The following is an 18,032-nucleotide window of genomic DNA, read 5'->3' on the forward strand; positions in this document are numbered from 1 at the left end:
TCAGGGTGGAAAGGAACAGTGGGATGTTTATTACTCTAGTCCCCAAAGTTTTCACATATGTTGGCTTCATAACTTTGGATTCTTTTGTTGAGTTTTGATTGGTTGGTTAATTAAGTTGAGTGTCCAAACATTTCAGTCACTAATTGTTATCTACAGAAGGGGTTATTTTGTCATCATTATGGATGTACATCAATTTATCGGCCATTGACTCATCCCTTTAGATCCCTGGATATATATATATCTTTGAGACCATAAAAAGAATAAAAAGAGTGCATTTATTGGAAAAACATGAAGTTGAATATTTTTGCACCAATTTAACCTTTTGTGCACAAGAAACTATATCTTAATTTATAATACAGAAACTAGATATAGAGGAATATTTTTGCACCAAGTTAGCCTGTTGTGCACAAGAAACTATGTCTTACTTTATAATACAGATACTAGATATAGATGAATATTTTTGCACCAAGTTAACCTGTTGTGCACAAGAAATTATATCTTACTTTATAATACAGATACTAGATATAGATGAATTGTTTTGCACCAAGTTAACCTGTTGTGCACAAGAAACTATATCTTACTTTATAATACATATACTACAGTATGACCCTCGAAAAAGTATTTTTAAGCATCTGCAGCCCTTATTTCTCAATGAATTATTAAAAAATGCATATGTCCTTGTTCTCCATAGTATTCTACGTAAGTAGATATAAAAATATTTGTTTTACCTCCATTAACACCGGAGATTTTTAGAGCTAAAGTTTTGAAAAAGTGACTGAGAAAAAGAATTTTTTTTGTTTCTCTTATTTTTTGGATGGTTATATTATGTTTTTCTGGCAACTGAATAATGAGACACAAAGAAAAACAAGTTAACTAAATATTTCTTTTTTATTCCACAAAAAAATATAAATTTTTAATGGCAAAAAATACTACTGAATGAATTGATTATTTGCAAATTTTAAGTTATTTATTAACCCTTATTTATAGAAAAGGATTAATTATGACAGTTGCTCCGCCTACTTTTCTGACATCTCAATTATTTAATAGGGGGTAAATTAAGCTTTTTAGACTAAAAAATCATTATGTTTTATTTTTATTTTCTTTATAACTTTTTTGTTATTAAAGTTAGGATTGTGAAACAAAAACAATTTTCCTGCTATATTCATAGAGATTTATTTGTTTTTTTAATCTTAAACAATTTTGCCTAATAAGTAAGTTTTTCAAAATATCATTAAACTAAAAAGACTCAAAAAATATGTGTAAAAAATGCTTTTTACTCAAAAACTAAATTTTTATTTCATTTTTTTATAAAGTTTCTGCTAGTAACAAAAATAAAAGGATTTCTAGCTTAATTTTGCTAAAAAAATCGTTTCATGTTAAAAGTTACTTTTTCCTCAGTCACTTTTTCAAAACTTTAGCACTAAAAATCTCTGGTGTTAATGGAGGTAAAAAAAAATATTTTTATATCTACTTACGTGGAATACTATGGAGAACAAGGACATATGCATCTATAATACAAAGTAGCTTGATGTCTGTCCGTCTGTCCGTCTGTCCGTCTGACTGTCTGACCGTCTGTCCGTCTGTCTGTCTGTCCCTTAAGATCTCGGTAACCACTGAACCGATCGGATTCTACTCTTCAGGGAATATACCTACTGGTCCTGTGGTGGTTTTAGGCTATTTTCTTGGGGGGTTGGACACCCCCAACCCCCCCAAAAATAAAAAAAATCCAACCCCCAAAATTTTTTTTTTTTACATTTTTTGTAAAATCTCAGTAACTGCTGATCAAATTGGGCTCTACCCTTCTGGGAATATACCTACTGGTCCTCTGGTAGTTTTAAGCTATTTTCTTGGGGGGTGGGACACCCCAACCCCCAAAAAAATAAAAAAAAATCTCCACTTCCAAATTTTTATTTTTTTTTGAACAAAAACCAGTAATTGAGGTGGGGGAACCCCACTGCAACATGGGGCGAAGCCCCCATGAATCCCCCCCCCCAAAAAAAAAATCAAAATATTTTTTTTTTAATTTTAATTTTTGTGTATGCGAACAATCTAGGTCTAATTTTTACGAATTGAAATTTTTGTGTATACAGCAAACAACCTGGGTTTAATTTGTACAAATTAAAATTTTTGTGCATAAAGCGCACAACCTGGGTTTAATTTTACCACAGAGTAATTAAACAAAGAATAATTTTTTGAATATTTCTATTAAGTTCCTAAAACTATATAGGCGAAGCCCCTAGAGGCTAGGGGCGAAGCCGCTAGTTTTTTAATAATTCATTGAGAAATAAGGGCTGCAGATGCTTAAAAATACTTTTTCGAGGGTCATACTGTAGATATAGATGAATATTTTTGCACCAAGTTAACCTGTTGTGCACAAGAAACTATGTCTTACTTTAATATACAGATACTAGATATAGATGAATATTTTTGCACCAAGTTAACCTGTTGTGCACAAGAAACTATATCTTACTTTATAATACAGAAACTAGATATAGATGAATATTTTTACACCAAGTTAACCTGTTGTGCACAAGAAACTATATCTTACTTTATAATACAGATACTAGATATAGATGAATATTTTTGCACCAAGTTAACCTGTTGTGCACAAGAAACTATATCTTACTTTATAATACAGATACTAGATATAGATGAATATTTTGCACCAAGTTAACCTGTTGTGCACAAGAAACTTTAAAATATATAGATACTAGATATAGATGAACAGCAGAATAACTTGTTTTTGCTATGAGATAAAATCTTTTTTTTTCAATAAGCCTTAAAAAAATATTTTAACTTATAAAGTATTAACTTTGGTTTATAAATAAGTAAAGGTTGATAAATGATAAAGTCCTTTAATCCAATACATTACTGATTTCTCTTGAATATATAGGAATAAAATTATGTTACATAAATTTATCTTAGTATTCCTTTTTGATTATTAACAGCTGATCCTTTACTTGCAATGTCTTTACGTTCACCAGTCCGCAATGCTACAGTGGAAATCGGATTTAATTAGCTGCAATTAAGGATGGACTATTGGTTTTTTTATGAAGATTCCATTGATCAATAATCTTTACTCTATAAACTACTTTGTCCGTTTGGCTTTATTTGATCTTCCTCTAGACTTAGTTTTGTACTTCAGGTATTGTCCAAAGAAATAAAAAATATACCCATCACTATTTCTTATATATCAATTATTTGCCTTTACTAAAAGAAAAATATGACACATCTAGAAACAATGAATATAAAATAAAAGTATCAATATTCAGAATATTGTTTTTGCATTTTCAGAGAAAATATATGACAAGAAAAACAATAAAAAGAGAATCATATTCATACATCTTGAGCATGGTAGTGTGCGTGCATACATGCAAAAATAATTTTAGCTGTTTGATTTTGTTAATCTATAACCACACTTGTTTGTTTGAAAATTACAATAAACATTCATAAATTGTTAAATTCTTTCCCATTGCGCAGAAAGAGAGGGGATAATGAACTGGTCATTACACTGGTCCCTAAAGTTTTATAATAACGTTTTCTTATTCGTTAGCTTAACAATTTAGGGGACTTTAATGAATTTTGAATAGTTAATTCATTAAGTTAAGTGTTCAAAAGTTTTTACCACTAATTTTAATCTACAGATGGGTAACATTATGTATTATCTTTGTAGATGTACATTTCTTTAATTTGTAGTTTAAAATTGTTATATTTTTTAAGGAATGGGATTTCTGCGAAAGTTTCAGCAATACCGGAGGCTACCCCAGGTATCAACTTAATTTTTAAGGAATGGGATTCCTGCATAAGTTTCAGCAATACCAAAGGCTACCCCAGGTATTAACTTAATTTTTAAGGAATGGTATTTTTGCGAAAGTTCCAGCAATACCGGAGGCTACCCCAGGTATTAGCTTAATTTTTAAGGAATGGGATTCCTGCGTAAGTTTTAGCAATACCGGAGGCTACCCCAGGTATTAACTTAATTTTTAAGGAATGGGATTTCTGCGAAAGTTCCAGCAATACCGGAGGCTACCCCAGGTATAAACTTAATTTGTAAAAATATTTTATTTTAATCTGTGTCCATAGCTTACAGCATAAAGTGTCTGCTATTGTCAGGTATAGATCAAAGTTGTGTTTAATTTGGTACTAAGAAATATTATAGAATTTAAATAGTAAATTAAACAGAATTTTTTAGGACCACGTTATTTCATCATTCTATACCTTTTTTTTAGCGAATGACATCTTTTTCTAATTCTTACCTTATGAAATATTTTGGATATATTTTTTATTTGAATAAAAAAATTAATTCCTTGAAATTTCTTAACTTTCAAGTGCATTTGCTCATAAATATTTGAAATAATTATCTTTTGAGGAGAGTCAACTATAGCAATATTTATATTTTCAGCAGCTTATAGTGCCTAATAAAAAATGACGTCATCTAATACAAATGACTAATGATAGGCCAGTATTCATTTTACCATTGGTCAATTTAAATATCATGTCATATATATATGGCATGTCATTGGTCATTTGTATTGTTCGACGTCATTTTTATTAGGCACCATACGCTGCTTCTTTCAGGAGAGTCCAGCAAATCAGAGACTGGAGGAAGAGCTGGATCGGCTCACAAATAAAATCGTAAGTTTTAAAACTTATTCATAAAAAGACAGGATGCCCGCCTGACTGTCTTTGTGGGAATATATGGTTAGGACATTCAACAAGAATTTATTTCGGCTTAATTGGTAGCATGTATTCATTACAATGAATAAAAAGGCATAAATGATTATTGATTATTATTTCATTGTCCACTCCCTTCTTTCTGATTGTGTATGGTTACTAAAAATATATAAAAAAAAGATGGATCTTTTTAGATGAGGCATTTTTTAAAGAAAGTCTTTTTATCTTGGTTCTTTTCTTCATCTCAATTTAAAAAAGGTTTACATTTCAGTTTTAAATTTACCAATTGTTAATACTATGAAAGCTAAAAGATTTTAGTTACCTAAACCTTCGCCAACCCTAAATATTGTAAAAAGAACAAATATCAAATATGATATATGACTTTTTCAATAAATACAGTTTACTATTCCCCCCTCCCCCCTTTATCCAGATTTCCTAACATAGAAATGATAAATCTTCTTTTGGTTCAATATTATGATAGAAAACACCATGTGTCATCAGGAATCAAAAGGGAGAAGACAATGGCCGATAAATTGATGTTCATCATCCCTAATGATGATACACATAATTACCACTTCTGTAGGTTACAATTAGTGGTTGAAACGTTTGGACGCTCAACTTAATGAACCAAACAATCAAATTTCAATAAAATTTCCTAAAGTTGTTGAGCTTATGAATAAGAAAACGTGGGAATAGTCCCTTTCGTCGTATTTTTAAAATGGCTTTTTATAGGTTATTTTACTTTAGGTTAGGTTATATTGGGTTAGGTGATTGTCCCACAGGGTTAGGTAATTGGCCCCGCAGGGTTAGAGCCCCCTGCAGGGGCTAGAAATAGGAGAAAGGCTACTGTGAAAAATACGAAGAATCGCCCCCATAAGGTGCGATGTTGCGAAAGGGACTATACCCGAAAACTTTATTATAAACCTTTGGTGCCTAGTGTAATAAATATCAATGTACCCTCTCTCCTTGATGTATTGTATATTTATATCTACATTATATGTATTTCACAATATAAAGTTTACTTTTAAACATCGTAAAAGCAAAGCTTTATACTTTTAAAATTGAGGAGAAAATTATAATAGTCTATCACTGTAACCCTAATTACAAAAGTTTAAAGATTTAGTTTTTTACATCAAGAATGAAAAAATATGTTTTAAGTAATATACATAGGTATGTCAAACACAAAATAATTTAAATTTCAAAAACTGTAACTCTGCAAAAAAAATCTAGACAGTTTAGATTTTCTTTGATTTGTAAATTTTTGCAAACATTGATGTCTAGAAAATTTCTTAAATTCGTAGGTGCTATTTCTCAAACATTTTTTGGGCCACCAAAACTGATCACCTCCCCCCCCCCCCTTATTAACCTAACCTAACTTAAAATATGAATGAAAAGTTTTTTTTTCTTCATAAAGTTCGTTTCTGTTTCAAATTCGATTTGAGGGAAACCGTTCGTTTATATAAAAATTATTAATATTAAACTTTTAAAAAAATACGCATCACTTTTTTGTTTTGTTTCTGTTATTCTTGATACTTTATGATAGCTATAAAGTTTAACAGTTTTCAATTCAACGCATAATGCATTTTTTGTATTTTACATACCTATGAAATATCCACTGGGTTTTGTACAAGTTTGCAAAAAACGTATTAACTAGATTTATCTAAAAAGGTTATGGCTTTTTAAAGGTATACATATCAAATAATAAAATTTAGGTATAGTCCCTTTCGTAAGAACGCCCCTTGAGGAGCGTTCCTTTGTATTTTCACAGTAGCTTTTCTCCTATTTCTAGCCCCTGCGAGGGACTCTAACCCTGTTGGGCAATCACCTAACCCAATATAACCTAACCTAACATAAGATAACCTATTAAAAGCCATTTTGAAAATACGACGAATCGCTCCTTAAAGAGCGTTGCCACGAAAGGGACTAAACCCTAAAATTCTACCCGGCACCACTAGTGAGCTCATTCGGCATGAAAACACTTACTGACATAACTCTCTTTTATTTAACTACTATTATAAAAATCAAGCCTTTTGGTTAGCCGCTACCAAAAGGCTTGATTGCGGCTAACCAACCCTGGTTATCTATTATATCTTCTTGTCTATTGTTTATTTGTTCTGGCTTTTGTCTGCCTGAACACAATCTATCATCAAAGATCTGTACCTCATTGTTAATTCTGATTAAACAGGCCAGATGAAACACAACACACAGCATTTGTTAGGGGCTAAAGATATAATTTAGTTACTCTACAATAAATTACAATTTCAATAACTTTTTTCTGAGCACCCACAATTGTTTTTTTTTAACAACTTCTTAGCAGGGAAAGGAGAGGGGGAGGGGATTTATCAGTCCTGTTTCAATTTAAAACTGTTTATTATCCGCTCAGAACCAAAACAATCCTCCCTGTAAATTAGGACTTTTTAAAAGTTTTTAATTGACAAACAAATATTTCAAGAGAGGCATACTTCAAAAACATTTCAAAAACACGAACCTAAGATTTTTTTATTCAATCTTAACCAGACAAATGCCATCTAGTTTAAAAAGGTGTGTAGATTTTATTTCTTGCAACCAGAAAATCCGCAGAAACCGCAAATTAACATTGCAAAATTGTGCAAATAACTTTTAAAAATGATTTCTACGGATTTTCTAATTTACATGGGTGTTTTCTACACCTTTTCCCCTTTCCAAAAATACCTACCTCGAAAGATTGACTTCAAGAAAGTATATACTTTCTGGAAATGAAATGTGGAGGGAAAGGGTAGGAGAAATGTATTATCCCTTTGTCACCTAAAATTGCTCATTTTATCCGCCCATGTCCAAAACAATCCTTCCTGGAATCCAAGAATCCTGCTGGTCCAGATATCTTTCTTCCAATATTTTATCAACCACTCATGACTAATACAATCCTCATTCAATTAAAGACTTATGTATCCATCCAGTTTAGATATCTAACTTGACAAATATATATATATATATATATTTATCATACTATGGTTAAAGGATTTTCATAACTAACAAAAATTTATCAAACTTTATCTTATTTTTATCAAATCTATAAAATAACATATTACATTTTATTTTTAAAAATGCCATCTAATATTATGATTGGTTTGGTAACTTTAGTTAACAATGGTAACATCAAAGTTTGCTGCAAACTGTAGGAAAACATTCTTACTGTGTCCCTCAACTACACACACGTGGTGCGGGAATCCCATCTGTATCCAGCGGTCAAACCCGCGGTCAAGATCAACCCCGCCCTCCACCTTGACAAGTCCGTTGTTGCCCAGCAGATGACGTTTTGGTGAGATTGTGGTGCCCTCGAAGATCAAAAGATGGTATTTGTTTTGGAAAACCCAGAATCTATAAAAACAAACATTTTTTATGTTTATCTAATGACTTTAAAATTGATTTCTGCATCGATCTTTCTTTACTTAAAAACAATTAACACTGTCACAAATGAAAACTTACCTGAATATCGTAACAGGAATACCAATCTTGATAGTTGCATCCAGACATCCTGACATTCGAGTGTTGAAATGACGTGAAATGCATGGACCAAGCGGGCTGCCGATTTTTTCACTAAAATGTAAAACTTTTATTGTTAAAATTTTCTAATAGATTACTTAGAATTTAAAAGCTTGTGAATTCTTTACCTTAGCTGCAATGGAGCCATGCCTCCATGCCAGAGAGTGAGAGTATCAGTATCATGCTCCAGCCAGTCAGACAGGTACACAGCTCCACATCCCAAGAGCTTGCCCACGAGACACCCAACAGCCCCATCAACATCACCCTCACAGGCAATGGGGAATCCTTCGGTGGCCATTCTGGCTAAAGCCATATAACACCATTGTCCTACACCCTTAAACAAATTTCTATTTTCAAAAATATCTATTAGAAAAAGAATACAAACTTATTAAGAATTTGACAATTTTAACAAAAATATAAAATGTGAAGTATATTCATTTTCAAACAAACATCTACCTGGGGTCCCTGAAGTTCTGGCCAGCATCTGATTGCCAGTGCATCAAAATTATTTTCTGTCACCAACTTTTTCATGGCCAAGTAATGTCTTGATGACAAAGGCAGGTCTGATTTCTCTGCTCCAAATCCTGTGGCAGGATCCTTGAATGGCAACTTCAGATCATTCATAACATATGCAACATCCGCTGCAACTTCTTCATCAGTAACTGTTTCAAGTGCGGTTGAAACATATTCAGTGAGACCCACGTGTTGGAGAATGGATCCAAAATGGCGGCTCATCTCAAACGGATTTGGATGAAAGTCCACAAATCCAGGCGCTTGGTATCCAATCAGTGTCACTTTTGTTCTCTGAATGTATCTTGTAGCAAATGCAATTCTGATGGCGGCAACTAGTTTGGTTTTGGCCTTCTCCCAGTCAAGGTTGGCATACACGACCTGGCAGATACGACCAAGTTGGCGGAGTGTTGCAGCCATTAAATGTGTTCCAACCAATGAATTTCCTACAATCACGAAAAAACTATTGTAATATGATTTAATTTATTCTTTCAAATTGGTTAGAGACCACTGCATTTGTTTTTTTTTACATAATACTCTAAAATAGAGAGACACAAAATATCAAAGAAAAAAATCAATAAAAAATCAATAGTCTTCAAAATACCTACATTTTTTATTGGATGTTCACCAGTTACCTGAAATCATTTCTCCAGTTTGTTCTTCTGGAGAAGCCCAGAGGACCAGAGAGGGTCCCCACTCCTGGGATAAAACAGGCGCTAGTCTTCCATCACTAGGGTACAACCAGTTTATACTTGCTTTACCAGTAGTTTCTTATTTTTCTAAGAAATTTTCTATCCTGAATTCTTCCCATGGGATTTAAAGTACATTGAGTAGTAAAGATTTTGTTTTTCATTTACTTTTTGAAAAGGAAAGGAAGATTCTAAAAGAATAATCTGCTTCAAATAAATTCGAACCCGGTTCTTTAACACAAAGTTGACCATTGAAAATAATGTAGGATGGGTAGTTTTTTTTTCCAAGCCTAACCCTTTCGCGTGTGGCTCTAATCCTTAGTAATAAACAAATAACTTTTCAATTTAATTAAAAATCAAGGGGGGTTGGTTGATATAAGTGCTCAACAAATTGGTTTGCTGATAAAAATTATATCCTTTTTCTTACAATGTTATTTTAAATAATTAAGATATACACTTGTTATCCTTTATAAAAACAAGTCCTGTTTATCTAACATGATCAATATAATACCATAGGGAGTTATCTTTAGATAGCAAAGCATAAAGATCAAAACACACATTTTACACACATTGGTCTTAGGATATTTCACAAAAAATAGTCATTTTTAAGAAAGTCAAGAAATGTCAAAATAAAAATATTTCAACCTAATAACAGAATTTTTTATAGGGTATATGCAAATTGGTTAGGGCAATCTGATATAGAAAATAAGGGGTAAATCCCTTTTCCCCAAAAATCTTTATGGACAGACTATAATTTTCTGAAGCAATAATTAGTTCTGTATAAACTATTTGGCTCTTACATATATCTCATTGTATGTTTAATATCTCCTATGAGAACAATATAAAGCAGTAGCAATTATTGGTCCAGGCCAATGTAATGTGTATGCATGGTTAATTAACATGAAACCTCTGGTAGCAGAGAGCTCAATGACTGTAAATAAAAGATGGGAAAAGAGATGGAAAGCTTCCTTTCCTTAATTAAGTATCTAATTATTCTTTTCCTTTAATGAAAATGATGGGAGTGGGTATTCTTGTTTCACATGTATTGTTTTTGTTGTGAACATATTTTAGCTGAAATAATATCTCTTAAAAGTGCAAATATCTATCAAATATTTATACTTAATTAACATATAGGTAATAACGTTTTCTTATTCGCGGGCTAAATGACTTTGGGGTATTAAATTAAATTTTTATTTGTTGGTTCATTGAGTTGAGTGTCCAAACGTTTCATCCTCTAATATTTATCTACAGAAGTCTTAATTTTGTGTGTCATCATTGGTGATGTACATCAATTCATCGTCCATTGTCTTATCCCTTTAGATCCCCGATTCACAGGCCATTTTTTTACACATGTCTTGATGTGTTTCTTTTAGATAGACACTTACAGATATACTTGATAGTTGTTTAATAGGTACTTTTTGGTTCATTTACCAATATGAATAGAGCCCCCCAAAAAGTTTATTTTTTGTGTTTTTTTTTATGAATGAGACATACTGTGTCACATTACAGGATAGGCAGCATAGGCTTCCATTCTATAGGCAATGAAGTTTACAAGCAAAGTTTAGGTATTGAGGTCATATCTCAGTGTTGTACTAGTCACAATACTGTGGTGACACAATTTCTTCATATTACAAGTTGAAAGGATATATAAGTTAATGAAAAATAATACTTTATTGCCTCAAAATCATAACTGTGTTACACTTTTTACACAACCCAAATTAAATTAACACTACATCCAAAGATTTTTTAAAAATGTCTTCAACAACTGACCAATGTTACAGTATTTTTACAAAGATCTTTGTTTTGTCAATTCTAGGTGTTTTATTTTCTTCATTTTTTGGAAATAATAAATGTTGATATAATGGTGCCAAAAAGAACACATACCTATTTACTGGGCAAACAATGTGTGTTTTCCTATCTCTACCTTGACTATACAATATGTATTCCATCCTCATAACTTGAATAGATATAGTTGGATAGTTAGGCCTCACCATTCTCTCTCTCTAGCCCGTACCACCCAACTTTTACAATAAAGAATGGGTTACAAAATATCCTACTCCATATTATCACTGTTTTATACTATGTAGAAAAAAAAATCAAAATCTAATTTTGATAAGTCGTAATTTTAATAATCTAAAATTTTTACTTTTTCATCAGCATTGAAAAAAATGACAAAAAAATTGTAAAGAATTGAAAAGTCCCTTCTGTGCAAAATTATTTGTCAAGTTTACAATTTATAATATTTTGTATCAACAGCCCCATAAAATTGGTAAAAGTTTAAGTTTGTTGGAGAGGTGATTGGGTTAGACAGATGGTTGTTTGTTCTATCTAGTTTAGGCACAAACATTCATAGTCATCTGCAAAACATGAAAGATCAAATTAATGTTGGGATATCTAAGCTAAAGCACTTTTATATTTCTGTTTTGGAATTAAGTCACGACAGCTACTATGATTTTTTGCCTTATTGGAGGTTGAATGACAGTTGTCGAGTCCTGATATAAATTAGTTGATTCCCACAAGCGGCCAGTTGAGTACTGTTAGTCTCATCCCTTATTTGTGAAATATATTTTAAAAAAGAGGGAGGCTACTCATTACCCAAGATAACCTAACCTAAACTGTCCTAAAGTAATAAACAAACAAACGAAAAACTACTCTCTCCCTCCAATATTTTCCGTTTAAAAAAAAGGGGAGTGATATCAGTGCTAAAGAGGGTATTTAAGTGAAGGCGCCTACAAATTATCACAATGACAAAACAGATTTTAAAAATGAAAGTGTATCTTTTTTCTACAACACATTCTTGTAATATTCATGTGTAATATGTATATTTTGTAAGGTTAGCAAGTAAAAATGGTTGCCTGATTGTTGGCTGAATTCCAACTATCACATCAACATTCTCATCTCTTTCAAATAATTAATTTTAACAAAAAACAGACCTTGTCCTGTGTCTCCCAAGGATAATTTAATCTATAATGCAAAGTAGAATGATGTCCTTCTGTCTGTCTGTCAATCCGTCTGTCTGTTCGTCTGCAGCTTAAAATATTTGCCTTCCTATCCTAAAGTAAAGTAAAGTAGTAAGGTTGTTTTGTCTGGAGTTAAAGATCTCAAAAAATACTAATCCGAATATATTGTACTTTCCAGAGACTTTATTATAGTCTTGGGGTAGTTTTAGGCTACTTACACGACCACTCCCGCCCTCCCCTAGAGGCTAGGGGCGAAGCAACGAATACTTATAATAGCAAAACCTTTGTTAAAATTTGAACATGCCTCTCTCATAGTTCACTGACTTTTACACATTCATCAAATTTGATCAAATTTTCCTGGGTATTTTCTCTTTGAAAAGGCAGATAAAGAAAACCACATGAATCCAAACTTTTTAACTTTTCCAACTTTGTAAGAAGTTTTTTAGAGTTTTAAGATAGTCAAGTATGAAATGACTTTGGATTAGAATCGATCATTAATCTAACCACAACTTTAGTAAAAGGAATATTAAATATCACTTTTTCAACTGTTGTATCTTGAAACAGTTAATTTTGTTAACTCTATAATGATAAAAATGAAGGTCTACTTATAATGTATCTTCTCAATAATAGGTATTTTCATTGATTAAAACTTATTTTATAAATTGCCTTAGTATATAGTTATACCTAACTTTTAACTCAAATTTTTGACAAAAAAATCGAAGATGATTTAAGTCCCTCCACAGATTATGACGTCATACAATAAAATAACCAATGAAAGGACAGCATAAATTTTACCATTGGTCAATCACAGTGTATACTGGCCTCTCATTGGCTATTCTATCGTATGACGTCATAATCATCTTCAAAAAATCAAATATAAATATTTGATATTAGAAATCTTAATTTTTTAATAAAAAATATCAAAACTATAATCTAACTTTTAAGTTGACAACCTCTAAACTTTTGTTATTCTACTTTAAAATATGAAAGGAAAGATAGGTTGAGACAGAATTTTATAAACTTTGTTTACCAGAGTCTTTTGTAAACACAACATAGCTAGCTTGTTAGACAATCATAAATAAAGATAGAATGATAAAACTTCAAACTTTAATAACAAGGATGACAACATCCATAAAAGCGAAGCTCTGAAACGTTAGGACAAACGAACTTTAACACTTGTATAGTGTCAGAACTGAATAATCAGAATATCAATGTATAAAAGTCGAACGAAACAAAATTGTAAGTAAATCTGATGAAAAACTGCGTAAATACCGGATATTGTTTAAGGACATACTTAGATTTTTAGGACTTGTTTATAGAGATGATTGCTTATAACAATGTACTTTGTTGTCCTAGGAATCAGTACTCCAAAAATCAGATCAATCAGATAATTTTATCACATAAAAAATTGATGGTAAAAAAGTTAAAATCAATATGTTTAAAATGGACGTACGGACTTTCTGGTAACGATTATAGAGATGCTTTGCTTTATAACTCGTACCTAACTCCTATAGAAATCATCATGCAAAGTTTGAAAACAATAGGACAATGCTAACATGCCTAAATTAACGAAATGATCTATCCGTTACGTACGGACGGACGGATGGACTGACCCTAATTATAGAAAAGCTTCGCTGTTAAAAAGATTAAACTAAAGATTGTATAAATGTTGAATCAAATATGACAATAAGAAAAGAATAAAAGGAAAAGGCAAATATATTTGTAGAAAGAAATTAGAGGACAAGAAATGTACTGTAGTGCTCAGTAAACACTTGGATTTGTTTTCACATTTATCCACTCAAATATAAAAACTATTCTTGTACAACTTTTTTTCTTATTTTCAAAATGAACATAGATTTCTAAATATGTAAGTAATCTTTTTTCAGTACAGCTTCAAAACCGATTAATATTCGTAGGATTAGAACCAGTTCTCAGCCATCCTGAAAAAATAATACTAGCAGTCTATTAAAGCCAATTTTCGAAGAATATTAAAATAAAAATTTAATTTTGGCCCCTCGGGTCAAACAAAACTGGTTTTAATCTTATATTTTGTATTTAATATATTCATTCTTAAAATTTTTCATTTTATTATCCGCGGAAAGCTGTCTCTGATACGATGCGATAAAAAACTATTGATACTTTCTTATTAAATATTTTCATAATTTAAAAGTAACATTAATGTTTAAAATGAATCTAAATTAAAATTTGATTAACTAAATCATATTTGGTTTTAAATTAATCATAATCTTTGGAAATGCAATAAATGCATTTATAAATGGAAACCCAATAAAGTGAAGAAGATATAGAAATCTAAGAAGATTAAAATTGGATGATTTGTTGGGGGGGAAATAGAAAAAAATTATTCCAATTTGATGGTCCAATCTTGTGCAAAATTAGTTTCATTTTGGTTGTAGATTGCACACATAAACTTAACCTTACTATATGGATGTATTATTCTTGGATCTTACACCAGATTATCATGTACCCTAATATAGTGAAACTTGTAGCCATTTCCCATTTATTCCATCCCCCCTTCCCTTCTAGTGTATGAACGAACTGACAAATAAATGACAGGGGAAATAGCAACCTAAATTGACGAATATTTTTTCCCTGTTATAATATCCACATATATTCTACATCCATTCCTTACTCACACTTTTTTTAAATGATTAAATGGTTTATTAAGAGTAAAAGTTATGCATTGCAGAAAAGGATTCTGAACTTCTGATTTGATTTGTAAGAACTTGTATTTTGTTATTAATTATTTTTATCCTAGTCAAAATATACAAATTCAAACTGCAAGGGGGAGAATAAACAACATACTTCTAAAAAATTCAAATTAGCTAAAACTTACTGGTTTGTATGACAACTGTTTGTGGCAAAACCAATTTATCCTAGACTTCATTTTGACTTGGAAAATCTTATGAATTTCTTAAAATTAATTTTTTTTTCATGCAATCTTTTTTAAATGAAAAAGTAGTAACCTTACAATTTGAACTTGAAACTTTTAAATAAGAATTGTTAGAGGCTAGAGACAAAGCCATTTTTTTCAAATCAAATAAGATTTAAAAGATATTGTTCTCTTTTACAGTGAAGCTTCTTACAGGTCCAGGGAAGGTTTTGAACTATTTTAGCGGTGGAAATTTCAATTTCCCCCAAAAAAGGCCCTGCTTAACTTTTTTACTTTTCTTTTTCTTTTAAAAGTAATACAATAAATATATATAAATAATAGATATAAAAAAATAATGTTTATTGTGTAACTATATTGTTAATGTGTGTATTTATTAAACCAAGCATGAAGACAAGTAATTTGATCTTGCATAATCAGATGCTTCGGTTATGCCTATTATACAAATAAATACATCATAATTATATTAATATTAACAATATGTCAAATTAATCACAGCTCACTTATTAGAGTAAAACAATAGAGGGGTAAGGGGTTAAATAACTGTATGTCCCCAAACCATGGACCCTGTGCCGACTTTTGATTGTGTATTTGAATATCAGCCAATAGCATCGTAAATATTAACACATCCCAGTCGTTACAAAAGAGCAGAAAACAATTTGCAAGTAGACGAAAAATGTCCTTTAGACCGGGCCCAGGTAGTTGTTGTACATCTATACTTATTGGATGATTGTCTGTGATATTTTTTAAATGCTAGTTTAAATACTTTAAAACCTTTTTTTCATAATCTTACAATTAATAATAGATTCATTTAAAAATGAAAGAAAAGGAACTTTATGCTTATAATCACCTTTAATATTAAAATTATAGAATTTATGACAATTAAAAACAAAACCATTATGCAACTAATGTTTAGAAATAGATTTTGAACATGTACATTAACACAGGGGAAAAATTGTCGTTAATTTAGGTTGCTATTTCCCCTCGCTTTATTAGTCAAGCAGTTCATACAGTTGAAGGGGAGGGGATGTGGTATAGGAAATGGATGAGGGGGATAGTTATTTTAGCTTGCTACAAGTTTCATTTTATTAGAGTTCATGATAATCTGGTGTAATATCCGAACCTAGTAATAGTGTCTAACTTTTTATCTTTGTGACGTAACAAAATCCATCTCTTTTTTAGGGGTTTCCTTTCCCACCTCCCCTCTCATCCTTCGATTTTTGTTACGTCACAAAGATAAAAAGTTAGACACTTTTACTAGGTTCGTAATATCCAGGTAATGATCAATCCATTTGTTGAGAATTGAAAGATTTCAGTAAATAATGGACTGCCGCAAGAGCATACTTAAAATAAATTTTCTGTTTTACTTTTCCGTTATTTTTTTGGAAAATATAAAAATCTTATTATATTCATTTCTTTTTTATACTATTGACTTAAGAAATGTTGAAATATTAATTATTTTCCTGCATAATTTAACAGCTTCTCTCAAAGTTCTGAAAAAGTAACACATTATGTAAAAAAAAAAGTTTATAAAAGAATGGCAGGATGGAAGATAAAAGTGTATTCTAGAATTTAAAAGGAAAGTCATTGTGAAAAGTTCATGGAAAAAAAATGGCGGAGTAAAACACATAATGAAGTTTATATTATCCCCAATGAGGATTCACAGAATCATCCCTTCTGGAGATTGCAATTAATGGTTAAAACGTTTGGACACTCAACCAATCAAAATTTAATAAAAGTACGCAGAGTTGTAAAGCCAACGAATAAGAAAATATTATTATAAAACTTTGGGGACTAGTGTAATAAACAGGCCAACTTTCCCTACATCCCTGAAAATAGAACTGACCTGTCATCGTTGACCCGAACCTTTTCATCTGTCCGGAACAAATCAACAAAATCCAATGATTCCAATATTCCTATCATCCTGCTCTTCATGTCAGCACTCCATTCGTTTCCTGTTTGATCAATAGTAAAAAAATGCCATTTCTCGCGGTCGTACGCTGTCGTACGCAACGTTGAAAGGATGACGCAAATTTAAGATTTCACGATTTGAGAAAAGCATAGCGAATTAAATAATCTTGCAAGCATCGTTTTTATCCTATAGAGAAAAAAGTAAATCAAATAGCGAAAAAATGAGATCTGAATCATGCGTCACAATTCCAACATTGCGTATGCCCGCGTACGATTGTGAGAAACGGCATTTTATTACTAGTCATCTCCTGTTTCCGGATTCTGGCAGGACGGCCAGGGACGCTTCCTGTCCAGATGAACAAGGCCCACACGGACCCGGGGATACTCGACAAATCTGAAGGATTCGGTGCACGACATTTTTACCCTTGAATAAAGAAAAAATAATTTGTTATTCAATTGTACAGAAAAATGTTTTTTTTAATAAAATATTTTTTACAACAGATAAGTTTTCTCAAATTATTTAAATTATTTACTAAGTTATAAAATACAATCTAGATTAAACCTATTTTAAAGAAAGTTTACCCTTATACAATATTTTTTTATTTAAAACAAGGACAATCTTGTAATTGAGTGGCAGTATATATCAAATAAAAATTATTGGCATAGAAAACAATTTGATTTTGATTTAAAGGATTATTTGCAAGTTTGATGTTTATTAGCTTACATGAAAGACAAAACTTATCATCCTGTAAGTGTTTAAATATTTTTTAGATTGGGCAAAAAATGTGCAATAATATAATGGTTACATAACCCTTATCCTTGCCGTATCTTCACATTATAGATTATAGGGTATGCGCA

At 31.2% G+C, this 18,032-nt stretch overlaps 2 protein-coding genes across 3 annotated transcripts in view; one reads left to right on the forward strand and one right to left on the reverse strand.

Moving 5' to 3' along the window:
• The window catches only part of LOC145316331 (uncharacterized), a 65,590-nt gene that overhangs the window by 15,628 nt on the left and 31,930 nt on the right, over window positions 1–18,032 (forward strand). The window contains exons 3-4 of one of the 2 annotated variants that reach the window (XM_080156773.1): window positions 3,721–3,767; window positions 4,579–4,635. In XM_080156773.1, coding sequence (XP_080012899.1) covers window positions 3,721–3,767; window positions 4,579–4,635 — 104 coding nt within the window. Of the gene's footprint in view, window positions 1–3,720; window positions 3,768–3,988; window positions 4,036–4,578; window positions 4,636–18,032 lie in introns of both variants that reach the window. The other variant, XM_080156772.1, reaches the window with a different exon arrangement.
• LOC145316330 (sulfoquinovose isomerase-like) lies at window positions 7,686–17,594 on the reverse strand. The gene is made up of 9 exons (XM_080156771.1): window positions 17,481–17,594; window positions 17,110–17,216; window positions 16,727–16,756; window positions 12,251–12,295; window positions 9,342–9,436; window positions 8,653–9,152; window positions 8,325–8,530; window positions 8,140–8,250; window positions 7,686–8,031 (listed from the first exon to the last, which is right to left on the reverse strand). The coding sequence occupies exons 1-9, from the start codon at window positions 17,589–17,591 to the stop codon at window positions 7,791–7,793; spliced, it is 1,446 nt and encodes a 481-aa protein (XP_080012897.1). The 5' UTR covers window positions 17,592–17,594; the 3' UTR covers window positions 7,686–7,790.

Source organism: Acartia tonsa, chromosome 4 (genome assembly GCF_053477335.1).
Source record: "Acartia tonsa isolate MP-2025a chromosome 4, ASM5347733v1, whole genome shotgun sequence".
Taxonomy (NCBI): domain Eukaryota; kingdom Metazoa; phylum Arthropoda; class Copepoda; order Calanoida; family Acartiidae; genus Acartia; species Acartia tonsa.

Bases quoted from the DNA above. Each gene is read 5' to 3' on its own strand.
- LOC145316330 (XM_080156771.1), bottom strand. From the start codon at position 17,591: ATGTCGTGCACCGAATCCTTCAGATTTGTCGAGTATCCCCGGGTCCGT. The intron at 16,757-17,109 runs GTCAGTTCTATT...TTACTTTTTCAG, and splicing joins GTTCGGGTCAACGATGACAG to AACTTTGAGAGAAGCTGTTA. The intron at 8,251-8,324 runs GTAAAGAATTCA...TTTACATTTTAG, and splicing joins ATGGCTCCATTGCAGCTAAG to TGAAAAAATCGGCAGCCCGC.